Here is a 26,277-nt window from a genome sequence, read left to right as displayed (position 1 = left end):
CTTTAAGTGCTAATGTAATGAATATAGAGTATATTAAAGTTTACCCTTTTGAAATGTTATAAAAAAATAAAAATAAATTTTTTTATCACTATATAAATTTTATTTTTTAGATGCACCTGTATATAAAAATGTCACTTGTATTTTAGCCATAAACATACACTTCTAATTAGCAAACACCACTGATTATCCTAATTAGGTTAACAAAAAAGCATCAAATTTACATCACACACTCTCTTTCCTGTATTTTATGTGGGGTTCAGGTTGCATTTTTACGGGACATGAATTATTGACCAGACCCCTTCTGTTCTATTTAGGAGCTGTATTTGTTGGGATGGGATCCGTTGACCATCCTTCCGTGAAATTGAGATACTATGAGAGAGGCGTTTCAAACTTTGGCTATAAGCACCGTTATAAAACATTGAGATATAAATTTAGATGAAAAATCAAGACTGAAAGTCATTCAATGAAGAATAGGTAAAGCGGTTTAATTATGTAATAACTGTATACAATGGATCACACCCATTACTGAATCTATAGCGAGCCTAGAATTGTCCTTAAGACATTCATGAAACATTTTTCACAAAAACATGGTCAGAATCAATGTGTAGTCAGAAAGCACGATATAATTAGACTGACAACAACACAAGAAAAATCTTTGAATGTTTGTATTGAGTTCAAGTGAATATACAGTACATGAAACCGTACAATAGATAAAGACTGTCACAATATTTCAATAGAAACGGACCATACATTTGCAATTAATGCAACATTTTCGGATCAAATTCATATAAACCAAAGGGGAATAATCATGAATATTATACATATTTAATATAATTTTGTGCACCATTTCATTGGGGATTACCAATTCTAACATTTGCAGTTTATTAGGTTGCTATATAAATTGTTAATATTACATCAATAATAAGAGATACAATATGATCTTGTGCTTAAAAATTGTGCTTTAGTAAAGGTCTGTTCACACCAAGTTTGAGGTGACTAAAATATACGGAATTATAAAATATTTGGAAGTCATTTTTTGCACCAAAACAATTCCACACTATTTTTTGATGCAGAATTTTCTTCATTCTCTGAAAAAAAGTCTGGATACCTGAAGTAAATGTTCAACATTTTAAATAAATCAATCTTAATTCCATACACAAAAAAGGTTTCAATCTTAAAATCTTGCTGTGCATTTATGTTGTGCACTTGGTGTGAATAGGCCTGAAGTCTACAGGACATACCATCAAAATACACATAAAAAGCCATTTATATGACATTATTATAACTATATGTTTACTAAAACTAACGTTTAACAGTAAAAATAACTTAGTTCCAAACAATGGCAGTTAAACTCATGTGCTGTATACAATTAAAGTGAGAAGTGCAATAAGTTAATAGTGGTTAGCTTCAGCTTTGTTTGGTGTACTTGTGCTGTTTTCTGTCTGTGATAACAGTCCATTATGAGTTCTTCAAGCTGAAGTGTGTAATTTTGTTTCATTAAAATAATTAAAATCTTCTATCCTGGTTTAATATGCAGAGACAGCTGTAAGTAAACCATTCGTAGGGCGAATTACTGAATAGTGCAACAACTGTGGCTATGTTCAGAATAGCGTACCACATACTACAGTATGTATACTATGCATAGTATGAATCATTTCTGTATGCATAGAATACCTGGGTGCAGTATACAGTCATCCATAATGCAATGTGCGTAACGAAAAAGAACAACGAGAGTAACGAACAAGATGAAATTTAAATAATGCGTACCATTTCACATGCTAAAATATCTAAAAATAGTGGGCAGTGCTGACTAGTGTGCAGTACACAGTGTGCTAGTATACCAATCCAAAGACAGGGGACAGCTTTGTGAAGCTTTCAAAACATTGCTGTTTGTTTGAGCACCCTGAAATGTTAACTTCTGACTCTGGAGTGGAGCTACAATAGTAGAGAGAGGAAAACCTGTTTGGAAATAGTCATTATTTTTGCAATTCCATTTTGTGCCACTAGAAATTACACACAGCAGTTTTTAAATACACTGCAAAGTATCGCTAAACCATTCCCAATTATCTTGCTGGTAATTCATCATTAGATCAATCAACACAGGACAGAAAAAAACTTACAAACACACAAGAGTATTGATAACACAGAAATATCTTTTGCCTTCATAACATTCAACTTCCATAAATGCAGCATACCTTAGCCTTCATTTGGGACGATTTATTGTACAAGAGGTTCGAATTTATATATACTGTGTACAAAAATAGCGTATAATCTGGTTGAAAGCGAACTGTGCATAGCCTGCTCATAGGCCCAGGGGCTGAGGGGAGATTCAGAAGGTTTGGTCATCATTACAAGAGTCTGTCCAGTGACCGAACGCTTCACAGATGTCGCAGTATGGTCGTTCGCCGCTGCGGCTCCCATGGTATGTGGTGTGTGGTGGCGAGTCTGGGGATTGCATTTGAGTGGGACAGTCCTCTGTGTCGTGCAGGTCGAAGCAGTCACAGATGTCGCAGAAAACGCGTGGTGGAGCTTTCTTCTTCTTTTTGACCTCACCAAGACTTGAGAGACAGAGGATAAACATTTTTTTTTTCGTAAACACTTTGCGAAGAATAATTATAGCAACGAAGATGCAAGTAGTGCAGTGCTTGTCAAGCATGTACAACATGACCATGTGCCAGGGTTATTACAGTTAACAGAAACAAACAAACAAAATGTAATTAAATAAATGTTAAAGTTACAGGTTGTAGGACCTGCCACTCGAGGGCGCACTACCAAAACAATAACAATCGCGTGGTTTGATGACACTAAGGAGGAGCGTGGGATGATGCGATTTGTTGTCTTCTACCCAACCGCTGCTGGCCATCAATCAGATGGAAATATAAATACCGGTAAAGTATTTAACGAATGAGGTAAAGTTTTATAAATGTTGTGCTTGATGTCATAATTTTCAAACGCGAGTTCAATGATTTGCGCGAGTAGATTACATACAAAGTCAATGCAAAGACGTGATCAGACTATGGATCAGATGCGTCCTTGTGCGGGTCTAGAGACTCGATGCCCTTGTTGGTCTTGTTGGTCATTATAGTAGCATACGCTTTCTGTTAAGATACGAATCAAAACAACTCACCTGTCGAGTAAAACACAAATTTACGGGAGCTGTCCTTGTCGACAGAACCAGCGTCAGACGGTAAACAGTAATTATGTTCCATAAATAAGTAACACAATCCACAATAAAACGTGCAAGTAGTAGTAAATAAGGAACTGCTTGAAGCAAGCTAGTGGTTTGCTGGACGCTAGACACTACTCCGCATTTGTCCAGGACACTGTTGTCATGTGGTTTCTACGTCAGTAAAGTCGGTAACAAAGGGTAACTAACGATGACTGCACGGCCTCACGTCACTGTTTAGAATGGGAATTTTCTCATGATTTACAAGTAGTTGAAAACATTAATTACAAAATATATAACACTAGCCTAGTGGTTTTTGGATATTTTACAGCAAATATCTTACAAATTGTGCTTTTAAATGGATACTCCACCCCAAAATAAAAGTTTTGTCATTAATCGCTTACCCCCAAGTCGTTCTAAACCCGTAAAAGCTTAGTTCATCTTCAGAAAACAAGGAGGCTTGTGACTGTCCCATAGACTGCCAAGTAAATAACACTGTCAAGGTCCAGAAAAGTATGAAAAGCATCGTCAGAATAGTCCATCTGCCATCAGTGGTTCAACCATAATGTCATGAAGCAACAAGAATACTTTTATGTGAATAAAACAAAAATAATGACTTAAAAACAAAAATAATGACTTAACAATTTGTCTCCTCTGAGTCTCTCCACATTATCGTAGTGGAATTTTGGACAATATGAGCTGAACGCATGCAGTGTCTGCTCTTCTGTGTCAGCTGCACTGCACGGATGAGCGGTTTTCTTTCAAATCAAAGTGTAAATACATGTTGAAAACGTATCCTTGTGCCACGGCTGACACAGAAGAGTGTAAGCTGCCTGCATTCAGCTAATATTCTCCAAAATGGCTCTACGCTGATGCGGAGAGACACAGAGGAGACAAACTGTTGAAGTCATTATTTTTGTTTTATTCGACTATTCTGATGATGCGTTTCGTACTTTTCTGGACCTTGATGGTGTAATTTACTTGGCAGACTATGGGACAGTAACAAGCCTCCTGGTTTTCATCCAAAATATCTTAAATTGTGTTCTGAAGACGAACAAATCTTTTAGTGATTAATGACAAATTTTTCTATAACTGCCATTTTTTAATAGTTAAATATTAAAAAATAAGTGCAACATAAGTTGTACACAAGAAACATTTTTCATTTCAATTTACTTTAACTTGATGTACTTAAACTGAAATAAAAATGTATAAAAACTATAGACATAAAAAAAAATATATAGTAATGAAAAACCACCCAACAAAACGACTAAAACTTAACCAATTAAACTTAAAATGAAAATTTTAAATAAAACTAAAAACAAACTCTAAATATTAATAAAACCTGTGTCTGCTAGACAAGAAAAAAAAAGTCAAGATGTCAAAACTCAATTGGACTTACCCATCATTTTCATCATTTCCGTTGAACTCGGTCAATGCCATTTTCTTCAGCTTCACCTTTAGTTCTTCATTCTTCCTCTGGAGGTCCACAATGACTGAGTTCAGGAAGTTGATCTGATCCATGCAGAAAAACACGGAAGAATTTAGAAATGTACAAATATATTCTAAAAACAGACTCCTGATACAGAGCAGAAGAGTTTTACCTGTCCCTCAGCAAACTCTTTCTCTTCTCTCAGTTGGTCTATAGCCGCATCACCTACAGGTGAAACAAACAAACAAATCAAAGAGTTAGTTCACCCAAAAATGAAAATTTGCCTGTGATTTACTCATCCTCGAGGCAAAGTTTCCTTACTTTAGCAAAGGAAAGCCAGTCTCCTCTTGGCTTATATCGAAATTCTCAGTTTGTATTTCTAATTCATAACCAGCATTTTGTTTTGTTCTCTCTCTCTCTGTGTTCATCACTAATCATGCAACGCCGACGTCCTACATCATCAACCAGAACGGCTTCCACATACGACAGTTCGATGAAGTGAGAGAAGTGTTTATAACATTTGAAATATGGATATTTTTCTTACAAAAACACATGGATTCACCTACAGGAGGCTTTTTATTCATTATTTATTATGAATACGGATGCACTTTATTTGACATCTTTTGGACTGTTGAACAGAAACACCCACCCACTGCAATGATAATGCTTAGAAGAGCCTGGACAATTTTTTATATAACTCTGACTCCGAAGAAAGTCATTTACACCTAGGATGACTTCGGTTGAGTAAATAACAGGTTAATTTTTTAATTTTGGGTGAACTAACTCTTTAAGAAAGATTTGTTAAAATGTTTTGCTTCGTTTAAGATTAATTTTTCATACTGTGTGTATTGATCATACTATTTCCATTTCCAGTGTATCAAAACAATTTAAAGCAAATGCACCAGAAAAGTCATTTTTAACATATCTTAAGACATAAAATTGGATTAATTGCATTGCATTTCCTGAAATAAACATGCAAATTCATTGATAAAATAATTTCAGGCTTGGTAAGCAATAGAGACTTTTTTAAAATATTTCAAAATCTTTCCACAAACTTTTAAATGATGAATTAAATGTGAATTAAAGTAGTTGGCAATGTACAGTATACAGTATACAGTACACAATGCAAAATGCAGTCATTCTGTTCCAAAAATAAATACGCTGACAGACCTGAACTGACTTCCTCTCCATTCCCCGTCTGCCGGACCTCCAGCCTTTGCTCCAGGCTGTTCACTCGGCTCTGCAGCTGGGCTTTGTCCTTCTCTAGAGACGTCACAGCTGACTGGAGTGTCTTTGCCATGGCATTTTCCATACGAAGCACTGCAATCTGCAATTACAAATGATTTTTTCTCCCCTTATCCGACAAAATTAAGTGGCAATAATACAAAGTTTCGTATAAAAAGATTTTTTTTTGCTTTAGATAGCTTTAGTGTTTTATGCATTTAATCTACTAAAATCATTTGTTTTATAGAAGACAAATGCAGTCATAGTCCAAAGTGAATAAAACATACTTTGAAGAATGATTCAGAGGTTTAGTAAGACTTAAGAAACACAAGAGTCAAAGTTCTTACCTCATTTCGTAGCGTCTCTAGCTCCTTGTCTTTATCAGACATCATTGCATTGGACTTTTCACTATAAGGACAGACAAGGGCTACTGTAACTGTTTGGATTTACAGTCGTTACAAAAGCCATATGCACACTGAGAACATGCATAACACCATCTCTCAATGGAGTTCCAAAGATTACAGAAAAAAAAAGAAGAAAAAATGACATCCAGTGGGACTGTGCAGTATTTTTAGGGTGGAGGAAAACAATAGATCTAAAGCCAAAAACCTTTTTTATTTGAGCTTTTCTCTAGATGTGGTAATCTTGGTGTATCATTAAATACCGATCTTTAAAAACGTGTACTGACAAGCTTTTTTGAAAGCCTTCATTTCCCACGAGATGAAATGACATATAAAGCCTCCCAGAGTGCATGTGATCTCAAATCCAGCTCTCACTTTTACTAAGACAGAGCTCCATTAAGCACCATCAAGAGCATCTGTGATATGCTGTTTATAACCACAGATAATACATTTAGTTTTTGAAGCTTGTGAAGAAATTTAAAGGAATAGTTCATTTAAAAAAAAAGAACATTTGCTAACAATGTTCTCACCCTCTGGTCATCCAACATGTAGATTAGTTTTTTTTTTTTTTTTTTTTATCAGAACAGATTTGGAGAAATGTAGCATTACATCACTTGCTCACCAATGGATCCTCTGCAGTGAATGGGTGCCGTCAGAGACCAAACAGCTGATAAAAACATCACAATAATCCACACCACTCCATCAGTTAATATCTTGTGAAAGAAAAAGCTGCATGTTTGTAATTAACAAATGTATCATGTTTTAACTTCAAACTGTTGCTTCCAGCTAAAATATCCTCTATCCAGAATACTGATTTCACCACTGAAAAAGTCATTTGGTCTAAATCAAGAGAGAAATATGCACAGATCGAGCAACGTTTATGAGTGGAAATAGTCCAAAACAGTTCCACATAAATATGTGGATTGATTTTGATGTGAGAAAACGGGAGATTATTTTGGTCTGAAGCAATGGTTATAACACCTTAATGACCTTACGGATTCGTTTATTGCAAATATGCATCTTTTCACTTCACGAGATGTTAACTGAGGGACTGAAGTGGTGTGGATTACTTGTGCATTACTGTGATGTTTTAAACAGCTGTTTGGACTCTCATTCTGACGGCACCCATTCACTGCAGACGATAGATATATTGGTATGAAAGTGATGTAATGCTATATTTCTTCAAATTTGTACTGATGAAGAAACAATCTCATCTACATCCTGGGTGACCTGAGGGTGAGTGAGCTTAAAATTTTAGCTTTTAAACCAATTTTTGCCATAGACTTCCACTTGAAGACTTCCGTCTTGTGCTTACCTCTCTGTAATCTCCAGCTGGCTAGTCAGAGCTTCGCTGCCAAGCTGCCAAAAATAAACAAACAAACATGATACATGAAAAGTCAATCCCTCAAACTGATGGAGAATGTCACAGGGCAACACATTTCAGAAGAGCTGACAGGAAAAGTAGAAGCAGCAGACAGATAAACACCTTCTGCGGTTCGTGGACGTCCACCTCCTCAGCCAACGTCCCTTTCTCGTCCTGGAGTGACACCTGCCTCTGAGACTTCTGATTGGCTGACAGTTTTAGCTCCTCACTACACAGAGAGAGATAAGAAGAGAGTTCAAGCCAATACTAGCATTAGCATACCTGCATACTAGCATTTTTCAGTATTTAAATTTTCTGTGTGCATTTAATGTCTGGATGACCTACACTACCATTCAAATGTAAGATTTTTTATACAAATGTAAGACTTTTATATACAAATGTGGCTGTAAAATGATTTACAATATATAAAAAAAGACTTCTAATTCACATAAAGACTTTTTTTTTTTCTGAAAGATTCTGAAGATATTCTGAAGAAAATCGATCAAGGTTTCCACAAAATTATTAAGCAGCAAAATGTTTGTCATTTAGAATAATAATAAATGTTTCTTAAGCAGCAAATCAGCATAACAGAATGATATCTGAAGATCATGTGTCACTGAAGACTGGAGTAATGATGCTGACTGAAAAATACAGCTTGATCACAGGAATAAAATACATTTAATATCCATTTAAAATATATTCCAGAATAAATTTAAATTGTAATTGTAATAATATTTTACAATATTACTGATTCTATTGCAGTGTATTGAAATAAATGCAGCCTTTGTGAGCATAAAAGATTTCTTTCAAAAACACAGAATACATCTTACTGTTCCCAGACTTTGAACAGCTGTGACTGCGTGGAATAATGTACCCACAATGCAGTGCATTTATCACTTCCAGTTAACTGGTCAAATTAAATTTTAACATTTAGTATAAATAAACATATTTCCATGCAGCACACTACTGTGTTTTTTTTTTATTTATTTTTTTTATAATGCACAGTGACAACAAGCCCTCAACACTTCAATCCACCCTGACATCAATCCTGTTATCCTTTCCTATTTCCCTCTCTAGGCAATGCACATTGTTTAATATATCATTTTTCCTTTCCATCACGAACCGTCAGCAGTTTAAGACCAAAGACCAAGCACTTGACAGATAACAGCATTTGGTAAAAAAAGAAAAGAAAAAAGCAGTAGTAAAAACGTGAGCTCAAAAAATAAATAAATAAAAGCACTTCAGAAAGGTCACCGTCATCCTCCTCATGTGTAACGAATGAGCCAATCTATTTTTACCCAGGGTCTATTATGATGCAGGAATAAATCAAATCATGCACGCTCAAAACTCAAGCAGAAAATCAAGGAGAAGTCTCTAAACTGCACCGTCGTAAAAAACTAAAAGCTATAAGAGCCTCACAAATTCAAAAAAGAATATTCTGTGTTCAATAAAGCATAAAAAAAGTACCATAAAGATAAGAAAAGCAAAAAATATTATATTGTAAGCTACAGTGTGATACATATTCATGAGCATCAGAAGATCAGCAGAGTGTTATGAAAGGAACTCCATGGGATCTCACGTGGAGTCGAGACCGTTAGACAGGCGGAAAACAGCAGCTGTAACCGGAAAGATGCGGTTACGTAAAACTCCCTGGAGGAGAGAAGCTCACTTCTGAAACGTTCAAAAGAGGCTCCACATGGGCACCTGCTTGCATCACTGGAGCCGTCACTCGCTGGACGCACCAATCAACCGCGGCTTGAAGGAGTGTGTCGGATCAGCTCCAGTTATAGAGGCTTGAGCTTCGGTTTTTGGTCAACATCAATTCAGAATAGACCTCAATATATGTTATAGAACCAGAAATGTTCATGACAATGTTGTTCAATGTTGCAGACAGATTAACTGCAAATAAATAGCAAAATAAACTATTTAAATATTTTTAAAAATGAAACCGTTTTTATTAGAATTTTTGGAATTTATTTATTTTTCAAATAATTTTCTTCTTGTTTTTCAGTTCCTGGTGTATAAATCAGGTTCTGCTGCCCTATATTGTATTTTTATTGATTATCTTGATTGTGAAATGCTGCAAACCAGATTCAACAGCTGTATGTGACAGAACAATATGCTTGATATTAAAAAAATTAGGTAATTAATCATTTTGCTAACAAATAAAAAAAGTTTGATGGATCAAATCAAGTTCTGCCCTATATTTTCCTTATTGATTATCCTGAATGTGAAATGCTGCAAGCAAAATTCAAACTCCTATTGCACATGAGCAAAACCACTCTGTGTGTCAGAATGTGTATTAGTGTTATTCAGAAAGAAAAAAGAAGAAAAGTAAAAATGATCAAATATTTTAATTGCTTTTTGGAATTAATTTATTATTTTCTCAGCAGGTGTCACCAAACCCTCTTATTTTGACGAAATGAAATTCCTGTTCAGGTTCTGCTCTACATTTTTCCTTGTTGATTATCATGATTGTGAAATGCTGCAGAACATGTGCATTATGCTTGTTATTCAAAAGTTGAGCTAGAATAATTTTGCAAACAAACACATTTATATATATATATAGATTTAAAAATAAATTAAATTAAATTAAATTTATGCATTTAGCAGACGTTTTTATCCAAACCGACTTACAGTGCATTCAGGCTATCAATTTTTACATATCATGTGTTCCCGGGGATAATATAATATATATATTTTTTTTTATTGAATTTTTTTTTTCTTAATAAACTTACATTTTTTAAAGTAAATCAAAATAAATAAATTGTGGTAAAATATAAAAAAAATTTATAATACACATTTCATATTTGAATAAAAAAAAGTAAAACATTTTGGGTATTTTAAGTATTTATCTCTTTAGCGAGTGTCACCAAACCCTAACTCTAACAGAGACACTTTTCATCATCCATTATTGATGGATCAAATCAGGTTCTGCCCTATATATTTTTTTATTGATTATCCTGAAGCCAAATCAACATCTTATTGATTGGCGAACATGTCAGAATGTGTATTGTTGTTATTTGTGTACTGTTGTTAATTTTGTAAACATACAAGAAAATATTAAAAATGTTATTAAATAATTAAATTACTAAATAAATATGACAAGTAAAAATTATGGACCATTTTAATTGCTATTTTTGGGAATTTATTAATTTTTTTTTGGTCCGTGTGGTCAGTTTTTTCCACATGAACATGCCTGTGGTTAATCAGAAATCAAAACCATGTGGACTTGTGATGTCATTCTATGACTCACAGGAATAATTTAATCACCACAATGATGCCAACATGATGCAGTTGAAAGATGTTAAATGGCGCTCATTTGTTGCAGTTGTTATTCAGTGGTAAGCAAACGTGAGCTAGGATCATGTCATTTTCTCTCCTTTCTATTATTACCAGTCCTCTCACTACTATCACTATCAATGAAAGTGTCAAAAGTCCTAAAGAAATAATGAAACAGTCAATGGAGAGAAGGGCATGGGTGCATGTCAGCAGGAGACTCACATTTCTTTGCGGAGGCTGTCGATGCTCTGTGTTTCTGAACTCAGCTGCTCCTGATACTGAGAGTTCTGCTGCTTCAGGGCCTCAAGCTGGTGGACCAGATAAAACACAAATACATCAAGTGGAAGAAAGAGGTTTTAGCAAAAACGGTTTTAAACTAAACGTGGGGTGAATGTCATGAAACCTTTCAAGAACATGTATTTTTCAAATCGCTTATTTAAGGAGTATTTTATCATGTCTTTTCTTGGGTTCTTAAATTATTTTAACTTACATCTACACTTCATACCTGCAATAAATAAATAAATCATTATTGTGTAAATATAATTTAAATTACATACTGTATTTCTACATAATATTAGCATTTGTTGTACTTTTTATCTCAAGTTTCAGAGGGTGACTTTTGGTTCTAAAACGTTGCTTCTGATAGAAATAATTTGTAGTGTATTTCTACATAGTGGTAGTATTTTTTGCACTTACTTTACTATATGCTCATTTGCACAAAATATCTTTATTCAAGTATTTTTCAAAATGTAAGATATTTCATCATTATCAATGAAAAAAGCAGAAACAATATAGAAATTTCAAATATAGAAAATTTGAAATTTTGCCTTAGCAACTAATAGTAGTAAAATATGCTTAAAGTACTAAAATTAACTGAACCTAAAACATTAAAACAGCTAAATAGTAATATAAAAAAAAAAAGGACATGAAACAATGACTGAAACAAACACATTGAAGAAAAACTGAAAATAATAAAATAAAAGCTAATTAAAATGATCAATAAATACCAAAATATATATAATACTCAAACAATACTGGGTAAAAGCAGTTCTGGGTGTTTTTAAACATCTTTTTAACGTCCAAAATTTGTCAAATCAGACACCCCTCCATAACTAGACACACACTGAAATACTAGTTATTTATGTAGCACAAAAATTGCAAGTTAAATGTTTAAGATTAGACCTAAGAGTTAGAAATTGGAACAAATAAATAATCCTAGGCATAAGTAATAAGTGATGCTTGGCTTTAGCAAACACCTGTAAAATGCATCTAGCAAAAAAAAAAAAAAAAAAAACCATTTTGTAGTAATGCACACAAAACAAATATTTAGAAAAAGCATGTCAGATCATCACATGTTCCCACGAGACACATTGCACTGGTGCTAACTCACTGTAAAAGTAACTGGTCTGCATCAGACTGAAGCGTTAATCACATTCTTCAGCACAAACGCCCACAACTGGCCGAGGCGATAATTAATATCCTCTACATGCCAAGAACCAACATCAATGTTTTATTATGAACCAGCAGAGATTGGCCAGTGCTGATATCTCTGAGTGATTCAGTGTTTACATTCAGAAAGCCTGAGAGATTCTGTCATGATGAAGGAATTACACTGTCATCAGTGAATGAAAATATGAAATGTCATCAAACAACCATTTCATTCACACCCAGACAGACACATTAAAGCATTTTTCAACTCCATGTCCACAGCTTAACATCTCCATTACTCACAAATAACACACAAGAGACACAGTGACACAAAGTATTTTCTTTCTGTGCATAAAAATAGTGTTGCATATAGGGATAGCTGAAAATGATGATTATGATAATTAACAATATCCAACATTATGGCCAATATCAGGTGGAAAACGTCTCTTATAAGCCCTACACATTACTGCCAGGTGGAGAATTTCATACAAAGCATTGATTTAAATATAAATTCAAATGTCTGTTTTATGGTTAACAACTGATCGGAAAAGCATATGTTATTATCATATGGTTCTAAAAAAATATTTTTCTCAAATATCAGCAAAATTTCCCGTACTTTTTGGGAAAAGCATTGTTATTGTTACCTAAATCTAAAACTAAAATTCTAAAAATGCTTTGTTACGTAAACCAGAGATAAATACACATATTAGCTTAAAAACTTAAATACAGCTAAATAAACAAAAAAAATGATAAATTATCATACATATTTAGATTGGTTAGATTTATTTTAACGTGTCGACTGAATTCAAGTATCCGAGGGTGTTTTATGGTTATAAAACCATACATTTGCTCCTAAAAATCCACTCTAGGAACTAAAAATTTTAACTTAATTAAGTTCATTTTTGAAACTGGTCCAAATTCTAAATCAATACATAGGCAGAAGACAACAACAAACAGTGCTCACATTAAAGCTCCACTTCTAAATGCTTCAAATGCAGGCACCAAAACTAAATAGTACTTATTTATTTAAATTGGAAGAAATAAGCCCATATATTATGCAGTTTCAATATCATCCTAACCCAGTTCTAATATAAAGAAAAAAAAATGCTGACATTCCTGATTACCAAGAAGGTCAGTGATATACAGCATCTTGCATCCCTACAGAAGTGCACTACAGAAGAGCGATCTTTACCTGGCACAGAGAACTATAAACGCTGTCCGTGTAGTCCTGTTGGAGTGCTGTCACATCCATGTCTTTCCTGTTATTTCCAAACAAATGTGCCCTATCAATGATACATCCCCTACGGCCCCCTGCAGAGAGAGAGAGGCACGAGCTCTCGCCCCTCTGGCGTCCCAGCACACGCTCACGTTTGCACAAACACACGCTCTGAAAAGCATCACACAGGGCAGCTTCATTATGTAAGGACGACAAGCCCCGCCCCTCTCGACATCCCCCTGCTGTCCCCGCCCCCTCCTTCTGCCTGCTCTCCGTCATCTGCCTGCTCTCGTCCTCAATGCTCATTCATCCTGTATTAGCCGTTTCTACATGATGTTACACCTTTGTCTCTGGTGTCATCTGAGAAACGAAAATCCTTGAATGAGTAAAGCATTTATTCCCTGTTTATTTAATGAATAAATTTACAAACCGATTCAAATGTTTCTTAAAGGTCATGTGACACTTAATCCTGGAGTAATGTTACAGAAAATTCTGATTTGGGTTAAAGGAATAAATTACATTTTAAAATATATTTAAAACTGTAATAATATTTTACAACATTACTGTTTATACTGTATTTTTGATCAAATAAATACAGCCTTGGTGAGCATGTGCATGAAAAACCCTTACATATCTCAAAGACTTCATTCATTTAACCCCCCCCCCCCAAACACACACACAAAGAATGAAATTCAGGCTAAACTAAATTAGATCTGCTAATTTAAAACCTTAAGGGGACAAAAGTCCAAAATGAGGTCACAACAAGGTTGTCTTTTTGAATACAGAAACCAAAAATATATTTAAAGGGACAGTTCATCCCACCCACCACTCCAAAAAAAAAAAATCATTTAAAAACAAAAAAGAAGCACTTTTGAAAAATGTTCAGGCTCCTCGTTTTAATAAAACATCAGGTCATGGCTAAAAACAAGTAGTCCATATGACTTGTGTGCCAAAATTCTAAGTAATTTAATATCTTTGTGTAAGAAATAGAGCAAAATTTATGTAAATCTCCTCAAAGTTAGTGTATGGCTCCACACGTGTTGGAATATAGTCCAAAAAGAAACATTCACCAAAAAAAAAAAGTTCCTTATTGGATGGTTGAAAACGAAAATTGATTTCCAGCTGAATATTTTCAGTTGCATCAGTGTATCACAAGCAAACACCCAATATAACCACAGACTGAACCAACAACACCATCTAAACCACTGCAGATCAATCAATATAATACAGATGCTGAATTGGGTTGAGAACCAGTGATATAAGAAGACCTGTTATGCTTTCACGCAGTCTTACCATATGTGAAAAGCACAACCTCAGGAGGCAAGTCTGCTCTGATAAGTGCAGGCTGTTGGGGTGATTATGTAAGGCCACGTATGAGCGCTCAGAACATGCTTTACATGCAGCCTGCAGGCGGTCAGATGTAGAGGACTCGTGCATGTATTAACAGTGTCTGAACCATTATGTCAACCATGTAAAAGTACAGTTACACAGTGAAAAATCTCTGCTCGCCTCTTCAGTAAATGCGTTTATTCAGCTACAAATGCTAAATATGTTTTAATGTAAAGTTTAAAAGTATTAAACTTAACCGTACATCAGTGCTACTGCATGAACACGAATACCTCAAATCATGTGGTCTGTGTGGGAGAGCCATTGAGCAACCACCTAGCAACAACTCATGACATCCTAGCAATAAGGAGATGACTTTTGAACTGGTAGACACTTATTCAAATAAATCAAATATTCACACCCTTCAAGTCCCTTTAAGACAGCAGATACAGCCTTATATTAACCAGGAGTCACTGTTTATCTTCATGATAAGGAGAATAAAGCATATTTACCTCCTCCTGCAACTTCTCATTCCTCTTTGTCATCTGCTCCAGCTTTTCATCAGTCTGTAAACCCTGTTTGAGTGAGAGAAACCTCTGGTCACTCATGTGCCATTTGAACAACATGCTCAAATATAAGCTAAGATATAAAAGCTTGGGGTTGGTATAAGATAATAATTTCAAAGAACTCTCTTCTTCTCACCAAGGCTGCATTTATTTGCTCAAAAACCCAGTATAACCGGCAATATTTTGAAATATTATTACAATTTTAAAAAAAAACTGCTTTAATATTTGAATATATTTAAAAAATGTAAATTATTCCAGTGATGCAAAGAAGCCGAATTTTCAGCATCATTACTACAATCTTCATCGTTACATGATCCTTCAACCAACCTTGCAATATTTTAACATGGCAAAATACCATATTTTCAGGATTTATTGTTATTTCTGTAAAATCATAATACATAAATAAGCTGTGTAAAATAACTGAACTATGGCATTTTGGAAACTGCAGTAAACATTTCCAGTTAAAAGTTTGGCGTAGTTTAGATTTTACTCTCTTCTGTTCACCAAGTCTGCATTTATTTGATTAAGAATACATTATATATATAAAAAAATACATTAACTTAAATTATGAAATGGAATTTCTTCCTGTGTTCCAAAGCTGAATTTTCAGCATCATTACTCCAGTCTTCAGTGTCATGATACTTCAGAAATCATTCTAATACGCTGCACATAACAATACCATCTTAATCTAACCCACCCCAAACTTTTGAGCAGTAGTGTATAAAACAGCTGGAGCTCCTGGGTGCATGTATTCCAGATGTCATTCAGTTACCTGGGTTTGGTCTTTGAAGGCTTTCAGTTCCACCACCTGCTCTTCCAGCTCAGCACTTCTCTCTGTGATTCTGTTCAGCTCTCCTTCTGCTTGGCCCAACTTCTCCTTCAGCTCCTTCATCTGAAGCTCTCTCTCTTCACTCTTCGTCTGTTCCTGCTGCTGCCGAACGGCCACATCCCTCTGCATGTCCTCCTTCTCCCTGGACACCTGATCCAGCTTCTCTTCCTGCATTTTAATGTTTCTTTCCATTTCTGCCGCAGAACAGAAGTAGTCATAGAGGAGCTCATGTAGCAGTATTTGTGCTAAAATAATCATTTTCCCCAATTTTACTGCACAAATTGGACTACTGAGCAAGTAAAAGTGTGCCGTTGTGGATTATGGCTCCGCTGGGAATGGCTGGTTTATCTCATGAACATGCAAAAACGATACTGCAAAATTGTTCATGTTGGCGCAGGTTCAAATGCCAGGAAGCAAATATATAAATGCTCAGATGCTTTATGCAGTTACTAAGCCTTCAGGTGCTTTTGATGAGTCATGTTTCGCTTACCTTGCATGGCTAGTGTTGCTTTATTATTGTCCTCCACTGCTGTGTCAAGTTTCTGCTTCTGAAATCAAACATAAAGAATTGGTACGACATGTTGGCTGAAAAAAAAAAAAAAAAAATTCCACCCATTTATTTACAAAGAAATTTCATATAAATGTGCTTTACTTTCATAACTGATAATAAATGCTTTACATATTTAATTCAAGCACTTGGTGACTTATCATATTGCTATTGATGCTTCACATGAAACCTAACCATATCTATTAAACGTTGTAAAAATCACTGTAACGTATGGCCTCTCATGACTTATTGGCTTAAAAGACAAATATTTGTAATGATACAACACTTGATTTTAGAGAAATTTCTGTATCCCCAGACACATCTAAATAATTCAATAACATAAAAAGCAGTTATTAAATCACCATATGGGCTGGAGGGCGAGGCAAGCACAGCACGAGATACAGAAAACATAAAAAATATATAGCGCCATTATGTGAAAAAAGAAGATAGTAAATAATCAGTAGAGAATACTAGATCTTGCAGCTGCTGCTGGAGGGATGTTTTCTCCTGTTCAGAGGAAGTGAGTTTCTGCTGGAATATGAGCACTTCCTTCTGTCTGTTTTCAAGTTCAAAGTTCAGCTCCTTGATCTATAAGAATGCAGAAAATACAGTGATCAGTTCTAATGATGCAAATGTTTCCTGATGTACAATAACATGTCATAATGCATCTGGTCTAGATGGACTCAAGGGGGTTGAATGGACCTTTTTGTCTTGTAATGGAGGTGAGGCTGATCCCGCGGTCTCAGCCCGGAGAGTTCTCAGCTGAAGATGCAAATCGGACACTTCCTTTTCCAGCTCCATGATTCTGGAGCGCTCGGACACTGTGGCCACCTACAGTGGGACACAAGACTTCATCAACCAATTATAATGACTTAACCGGGGTGACTGAAGCCATTATACATAAACTAGACATTTTATGCATAAGAAACATCTACTATTTTCTCATTAATTTAAATATCTAATAAAATTAGATCCATTTCAGATTCAAATTATGGTCACATGGAAAAATATATAAGAAAAATCATCATGGCAGAAAAAAAAAAAAAGTACTATCATTCAAATAACAAATAGCTAATCAAAGTGTTCCTATAGCTCAAGTGGTAGAGCATTGCGGTTGGATTCCCAGGGAACACGTTAGGTAAATTGTTAGCTTGAATGCACTGTACGTCGTTTTGGATAAAAGCGTCTGCTAAATGCATAAATTTAATTAAACTTCTTTTAAAAGAAATTAATACTTTACTTTAGTAAAACTGCATTTAAACTGATCAAAGGTGACAGTAAAAAAAAAAAAAACTGATTTCATATCTCGTAATTAAAAAAATTTTCACAGAATTTCTTCCCAGCAATAAAAAAAAATGTTATGCTTGTATTGGGCATAAATCTGAGCAAATATTGGAAACAAGCTTCAATATTTTTTAATATTGATAATAATAAGAAGAATTTTTTGCAAGCAGCAAATCAGCTCATTCTAATGATTTCTGAAGGATCATGTGACACTGAAGACTGGAGTAATGATGCTGCAAAATCAGCTTTGCATCACAGGAATAAATATATATTTTTAATATATTCAAATAGAAAACATTTTTTTATATTTAATAATATTTCACAACATTACTGTTTTTACTGTATTTTTGATCAAATAAAAGCAGCCTTGGTGAACATAAGAGATTTCTTTCAAAAACATTTAAAAAATCTTATTGACTGCACTTTACACTTTAAATCATAGACATTTTCCAAAATGACATTAGGCTATTGAGGATTTTGATGAAAATTTATTAACATTTTATGAAAAAAAAAAAAAACACTACACGGACCTAAAAAAAAAATGTAACTAAAAATATTCTTTATGCAAAACGATTTCTATTTTTTTTCACTTGATTTTGGGATGAAAAACGATTGCAGAGATGCATCCAGTGGTGCTTAAATAAAAAAAGAGACCTACCTCAATCCATCATGGAATAAAAAAATAATCACTTTCCCAAAATATCTCTTCCGTGCATGGGGATCTGACATATACCCCAAGAGAAATCTCTCTCACCCTCCCATATGACAGACTGATTTACCCTAGTATCCTCTAACTCCCTCTGGAGTTTATCTGCTTTGGTCTTTTCAAAGAGAAGACTCTGTTCAAGCTCCTTAATGTGGGCATGCTCCATTTTGGTCTGCGTCTGTTAGTAGACAGAAGAGGAAAAGAGAGAGACAACACCAACGGCGCGGTCACATGCCAGCCAAAAGCCAAGTACGAAGAGCTTCATGCAGACCTTGACATCATCCTCCTCTATGAATGAGGACAAAGACAGCAGTGACACACACAGAGAGCTGCGTGAAGACGGAAGATCGCATTTAAAAAAAACAAGAACACAAAGACATGAAACAAATGCGACTCAAAGAGCAGCCCGATGAAAGAAAGATGGAGGGCGTCAATAATAAAAGAATGAAGGAATCAATGAAATGTGTAAACATGATCAAAGATGAAAAAGAAGAATGCAATGAATGAATGAACAAATAAGAGAATAAGGCGAATGAAGCATCAAAGAGTCAATGCTACAAGAACTAGAAACAGAAATGATACACTGTTTATTACTTATGAAAGATAGTTTAACAGATCTTCTCCAAAGTGATTTTTGAAGAACATGATCCTCGTGCAATTAATTTGATCTCGAGACAAAATAAATGAAAAAGAATTTATCTATCTATAGTGGTCAATCATTTACAAATACCTTTCTATGAATAAGTCACTGAATTAATGAATCTATCTATCTATCTATCTATCTATCTATCTATCTATCTATCTATCAGTGTGGTCATTCGTTTGCAAAAACCTTTCTATAAATGAATCAATGAGTCACTGAATCACTAAATGAATCAATGATTCTATCTATTTCTATCTATAGTTGTGGTCATTAGTTTACAGTTTCCTTTCTATGAATGAATCACTGATCTGATCTTTAAATACATCTACTTTTCTCCTGTGAATTTGTCTTGCTAAAATATAAGTATAAACAAGCATTAACACAGGCTGGTCTGTTAAAGACAGGTTAAAGCACTGGTCAGCTCATATCCAGTTTCTTTCATTGTAAACGTATATGATGGGATCACTTTACCTCTAGGTCACCTTTGGTAATGCAAGCTTCCTCTACACTGAACTGCAGGTCCTCCACTTTTCTGTGGGCGCATAAAGACACTTTAATCCCCCAAATGTTTCTTCAGATATTCGGAATATTCCATGTTCTTCAGTAGCAATCAATTACTGTACAAAGTATTTTTAATTCTAAATGTTACCTCTTTTCTTCTTCCAGTTGATTCATCAGCTCCACTTTATCTCTGTCTGCAGTCTCCACGAGTCTCCGCAGCTGGTCCAACTTGGCTTCCATCTCCACAGCATACTTCAAAAAACATGCAAAAACAGAGTCTTGTTTATCATCCAAAAAATGAAGACTTTCACATATTGATGAGAGAATAGCTACTGACCTGTTCCTGGCCCTGTCTGAGCAGCGCCAGCTCTTGCTGCACCTCTCCGGCATGACTTGTGGCTCGTGCCACTTCTGTCCTCTCTATGTCCCGCTCAGCCAGGAGCTGCTCGATGTGCTGCTGCTTCTCCTTTAGGGCCTCCTGCAGGGCTGTGGTGCCTGAGATCTTCCGTGCGTACCGAGCCGACGTCTCTGTGAGCTGAGAGATTATTGACAGGCATTATTTCAAATAATATTTAAAGAAAGGCATAAAATGTAAATGAAAGGTGTGGGACTGTACCAGGCCTGCTCGGCTGGGTTTGCCTCCAACTGAGGAGGTGACAGAGCTGAGGGAGCTGATGGAGGATGCGCTGGGGCTGTTCTTTAGGGTCGACCTGCGCCTGGAGGATTTGGATTTAGCAGGAGTGGTGGACGGGAATCCAATGCGGGTCACTTTGTGAGTAGGAGCGAACAGTCCATACTTTGGTAGGCACTGGAAATATCTATGGGAGTGAAGCATATAAATATAACGCTACTCCTCGAAAGTCTGGAGTTGGCATGACTTTTAAATGTTTTTGAAAAAAGTCTTACCAAGACTTCATTTATTTAAACAAAAATACAATAAAAACATGGCTATTGTAAAATATTATTACACTTTAAAATAAGTGTTCTCTATTTTAATATATTATCATATTTACTATATCTATTCATGTGTTACATCATAGATATCTTTGCTATCAGTTTTGATGTGTCTTTGCTGAATAAAAAAATAAAAATAAGAAAATGACTGACCCTTAAACTTTTAAATGACAGCGTATAAGCTGTCTGTGGAATAGCTAAGATATTCTTTATCATTAAGCTTACAATAACTTTCCATAAAGACATAACCCGAGGTTAAAGCCAACAACCCATTTTATGTCCATAATGTGAAAAATGTTACAATAAAACTGGATTTTTTTCCTTTTTTTCATTGGAATTGAACATAAAAAGCAAATTTTAAAATATATAGCTGAAAAAAAGACCCTAGTAATCTCACACCTTAAAAGAGATATCAAGAATATCTTAACACTCTGGTTAGATTCACCTAGATACATAAATGTGTTTTAAAACAGATTCTCCTTTTCCCACGGGTTGATTTTACGTAATTCTGGCAAACTGTGGCCTTACCTTGCACCAGCAACTGCCCCATCATTCTTGCCAAGAGGCTCGTCCAACTCAACGCCGCACCAATCACCTTTTGCAAAGTCAGTTTCGCCCAAGAAACGCACAACACCTGCCTTGGTTCCACCAACCTGCGAAGTGCAAGCAAAAAAATCCTTAAAAGTTTCCACAATATGCCATGAAGACAGACAGGAGACGGGCCTTACCAGAACGCGATCACCCAACTTCAGTTCCCGCTGCAACTTCTTGGCCGAATCTGTCTCAGACAGATTGGATGCAGACTCGCTGGCGGCTCTTGTTAGGTTTGTTGAAGTTTTGGTGGTTGCACTAGTGGTTTGAGTGACAGGAACAGGATCTTTGGCAGGGGAGGTGGATGTCTTGTTGGCGGGTGTCGGTGTGCCATTGGCTTCACGCTCTGGCAGGGGAGTGTGAGACAGTTTGGAGGGCCGAGTAAATATACCTCTCAAGTCCTCACACTGGAAGTAGCGCACTCCAGACACAGAGCCATCGTTTTTCCCTATGGGCTCGTCTAGAACTATTCCCGCCCATTGGCCTGGTGCAAACTGGGTCCCTCCGATGAACTGCACATAACCCGGTTTATTTCCATTGACCCAAACTCGTTCGCCAACAGAGAAATCTGATGCAGCATCTTGGGCCGTATTAGAGGTTGGGGATGTTACAGCCTTTGCACCAGCTACAATCAGAAAATAAACAAAAGCACGTCAGCACTAAATCGGTGTGTTTCTTATGTAACCAATGGGTGACTCACCTGAGGTGGGTGAGGTTTTGCTTGGCGTCGCAGCTGGTTTACCAATCTTGGTGGGTGGTTTGAGACCACTCGGCTTCCCCGTACTCATTTTCCCTGCTTTATGCACACAAATGTGCTATTCCTGCAGGGACTGGATGAATGACAACACTCCCTGACCAGATAAGATTCCCTAACAGTCGAAAATAGTGAATACAGAATACACATTTAGCCCAGTGCATGTGGTTTTGGAACTCAAATTCAGGTGTGCCTTATCTCGCAGAATAGAGACCCTAGTAGACATATTGCCTCTCTTCAATTAAACATCCATTACTTTAAAAAAATAAAATGATACAAAGAAAAAACAAATTTTTTCTTGTTTACTGGCAACCAGTGGAATCAAAAGAAACTTTCTGCAGGGAGATGGAACAAACAGATCTTAAATAATAGACATTTAAATAAAAACTTCATAAAAAAATAATAATTATTATTTATTTTTTATTTATCATAAAATTATGAAAAATCCAATAAAAAAAGATTAATTATTCCAGCCGTGTGTTCCACCAAATATGCTGCAGACAGAGTTGAAGTGGTTAAAGAGCTATGAAATGGCATTTATTGTTTGCATTTCTTAAAAATGCCAGTTTTATAAATCTAAGACTTTGCTTCATACCAGAAATAACCTGTTGTGTCTTGTGCTCCGCAACATATTTTTCACTGCGTGAGAACATGATGTGTAGTGTGAGAGTGGCATGGCTTGTTGGACATACCAATACTAAGGAGGGCAGTTTTTTGCGAAGGGTCAGTTGTGAAGTAATGATGAATCTTAAATAGCAACAGGTATTTATTCTGTATTGTGATATACACTGTAATGATTATCGAAAAAGGCAGAACTTAATTCTATCCACTGGTTGTTGATTGGTTGTTGAGATGTGGGTGTGGCACTCTAGCATGTGCTTGTAGGAGACTGTTCTATGCAAGAGTTACAACTATGGCAGCAGGTTCTTTGTGTTCTTTTTGAAGAATTTTCAGAGCCTGAAGAAATTGGTATAAATACGTGCTTAAAGGGTTAGTTCACCCAAATAGCAAAATTATGTCATTAATAACTAAACAATGTTGTTCCAAACCCGTAAGACCTCCGTTTATCTTTGGAACACAGTTTAAGATATTTTAGATTTAGTCCGAGTCAAGAACCGTTTCTGTCATGCAACCGGTTCTTGACTCATGAACGAGTCAATGTTTTGTTGGTTATCTGGCTCGGCTCGGTGTTCATCTTCAGTTCTCTCTTCAAAGCAGTTCAGTCAGTCTACTGTTTGAGTAAATGAATTACTCCGGGATATTGGTTTGTTTGACCTCAGAGGGAGTGTCAGCCACATTAAAAAAGTTAGTAGCTTAAATCATTTGTGGATTAATGCGTATTGGAGATGCGAACCGTTTTAAACGATTCAGTTCGATTTGGTGAACTGGTTCAAGAAAGATCCGGTTACATCGATTGATTTGTTCGCGAACCGGATATCACAAACTGCTGTTTTGAACTCTCTCTCACAACAGACACACGGAAGAGAAGACAATGCTGAATAAAGTCGTAGTTTTTGCTATTTTTGGACCAAAATGTATTTTCGATGCTTCAAAAAATTCTAACTGACCCTCTGATGTCACATTGACTACTTTGATGATGTTTTTCACACAGCTTCTATGGAGGGACTGAGAGCTCTCGGACTTAATCTAAAATATCTTAAACTGTGTTCCAAAGATAAACGGAGGTCTTACGGGTTTGAAACAACATGAAGGTAAGTTATTAATGACATAATTTTAATATTTGGCTGAACTAACCCTTTAAGTTCATCATGCATCACAGACAAATTAATATAAAAAACAATAAATTACAAGGTCAAAAAGGTACAAATGAAACATGCACAAATCAGTTCTTCACAAATATGTCTATAACACACATTTAGAAAATAGAACTTGTGAATTTTCATTTCATGCCCACTTTAAAAGCAAGTGGGGCCACAACTATTTGTAACTTTAATGTACAAGGCTTCCAGTGTCGACCACTTTCAGTTGTTTAAGGTGTACAAAACAGTCCGTTGTGCTGCTACAAACTGGTATTTGTTATCATTCTAATTATTGTAACCATATACAAACTATACTGTTATGCAAACTGTCTTATTCACCCATGTTGTTATTCCATAGCAGCTAATGAACCAGAAGTCCGGCACATTCACAGGAAATAGCTTACTTCCGCCATAAAACATGAGGTGGGTGTGTTGGTATGGCTTTGACACAGAACATGGTACTAAATCATTATGTTTATACATGGTAAAACCATTACTGTAAGAGAACTGTTTATACAATGCATGGTGTTACCATGGAATTTTTGTTATAGACTGCTGAAGGAATAATCCATATTTATTATGATGATGATTAACATTCTAAATGACGTCAGTATGGTAGTTTGGTGGGAACTGTTGTTACCATGGTAACAAAGGCTATTTGTATCAGCTAAAGACAGTTAATCCTAAGTAAAAAATCATTTATACTTGCACTAATCCACACACATGAAACACAATCCAAAAAAAGTACCATGGTAACGCTACTACATTGGCATTACGTGTCTTCGTGGAAATATACCATGGTAATATAATCTGACACTGCCATTTCACCATGTTTTACCACCAAAGCACTTTTTGTTACACCAATTATAACACAATTGTTTATTTTATCTATTAACAAATAATCAGAGGTTATTCGTTTCATTTTAAGAAAGAGTAAATAAAGTTACTGTACTTTTGGTTCTGGTTATTATCTAAATAGTAAAAATAAGAATAATTTAATCAACGTTACCGGTCCCTTAACGTCACTAAATATTGTTATTGTTTATTTTTAGCGAGCTAAGGACAACTAGCCAAACGATTCGTTTTAAAACAAATATCACACCTGTCCACGAATATCACATTGTATTTATTAAAATAAATAACTTAATGTCAGTTTTCAATCAGTAATTCAGTGTGTTTGTGTTTCTACGTGGCTGCGACTTCACGTCACAACAAACTGTCTGCTAGCCGACATTAGCCAAAGGAGCTAAATCCTCTCAATGTAACACGAATTAGCTCAGTGAAGTGGGCTTTGGAGAGAACAAAGTGAGGATATTCTCTTACCTGAACTGTTTCAATGTGGAGCATTCCTCCGTGGTAAAGGCAAATGAGAGATTTCGTGTTTGTCTGGATGATCTCACACTAGTGATGATGATGATGATGATGATGGGTGAGGCAGTTCAACACAAAGCTGCACCCTAACACATTATTACAGTGACTTTTGACATCATAGTTGAATAATGTAAATTAGCAAGTGCAACAACAATTTAAATGGGGTGGCGTCGTAGAAAGTGGTGGAAACAAGAGGATTTATTAAATGATGCATGGGACTTTTGTTGCAGAAAATGTAGGCAATTGTCTAGATAGGGAGAAGCAGAAAATTAGTTGACCTGTGATAAAAATGTGTCATTTTGAGACTTAATTATTTAGTATATATATTTTTTAATCAATATTATATTTAGTAATGTTAACACAGACATATCTTTAATTATTGTGAATGGATGAAGGTGTTAGTGGTCTGTGACGGCCACTAGTGGTCAAATCTATTCATAAATAATAATAATATAAAAATATATATTTAAATATATATATATATATATATATATATATATATATATATATATATATATATATATATATATATATATATATATATATATAATATTTATATATATATTATATTTAAATATAATATATAAATTCAGTAAATTGTATTATTTTTTGCATTGTTGTGTTGTCTTTCATGTATTACTGAATAAATTAATTAATTATTTTTAATCAAAGTTGAAAGACCGGAATTAATGTCGCATTTTTTTCTTTTCTGACCACAAGAGAGCGCACAGTGATTAAAGATCGAATATCAATCAATCAATCATTAACTAGCTGATAAGTTTCAACACTATCTCTGATAGTAACTACTTGTCTGATAATAAACTCCATGTACCTTTACACAGGTTTAATTTATTTATTTATTAAATTAAATTTATTAGGCCTATTCTGAACCTGCAACCTATGATTTTACCATAGCTACTGATACATTCCTCAACA

General features: G+C 35.3%; 1 protein-coding gene across 1 annotated transcript; it reads right to left on the bottom strand.

The window, feature by feature from the left end:
* Nucleotides 1–650: 650 nt before the first annotated feature.
* LOC127966611 (CAP-Gly domain-containing linker protein 1) lies at nt 651–25,480 on the bottom strand. Its single transcript, XM_052567723.1, has 22 exons — nt 25,294–25,480; nt 22,157–22,325; nt 21,594–22,081; nt 21,394–21,518; nt 20,528–20,729; nt 20,249–20,446; nt 20,060–20,163; nt 19,882–19,942; nt 18,841–18,945; nt 17,480–17,608; nt 17,249–17,365; nt 16,721–16,778; nt 16,174–16,424; nt 15,348–15,410; nt 11,088–11,173; nt 7,707–7,812; nt 7,536–7,579; nt 6,167–6,227; nt 5,766–5,922; nt 4,768–4,820; nt 4,566–4,678; nt 651–2,558 (listed from the first exon to the last, which is right to left on the bottom strand). The coding sequence occupies exons 2-22, from the start codon at nt 22,242–22,244 to the stop codon at nt 2,330–2,332; spliced, it is 2,838 nt and encodes a 945-aa protein (XP_052423683.1). The 5' UTR covers nt 22,245–22,325; nt 25,294–25,480; the 3' UTR covers nt 651–2,329.
* Between the last annotated feature and the right edge of the window lie 797 nt (nt 25,481–26,277).

Source organism: Carassius gibelio, chromosome B10 (assembly GCF_023724105.1).
Source record: "Carassius gibelio isolate Cgi1373 ecotype wild population from Czech Republic chromosome B10, carGib1.2-hapl.c, whole genome shotgun sequence".
Taxonomy (NCBI): domain Eukaryota; kingdom Metazoa; phylum Chordata; class Actinopteri; order Cypriniformes; family Cyprinidae; genus Carassius; species Carassius gibelio.
This window is presented reverse-complemented; position numbering and strand designations above follow the sequence as displayed.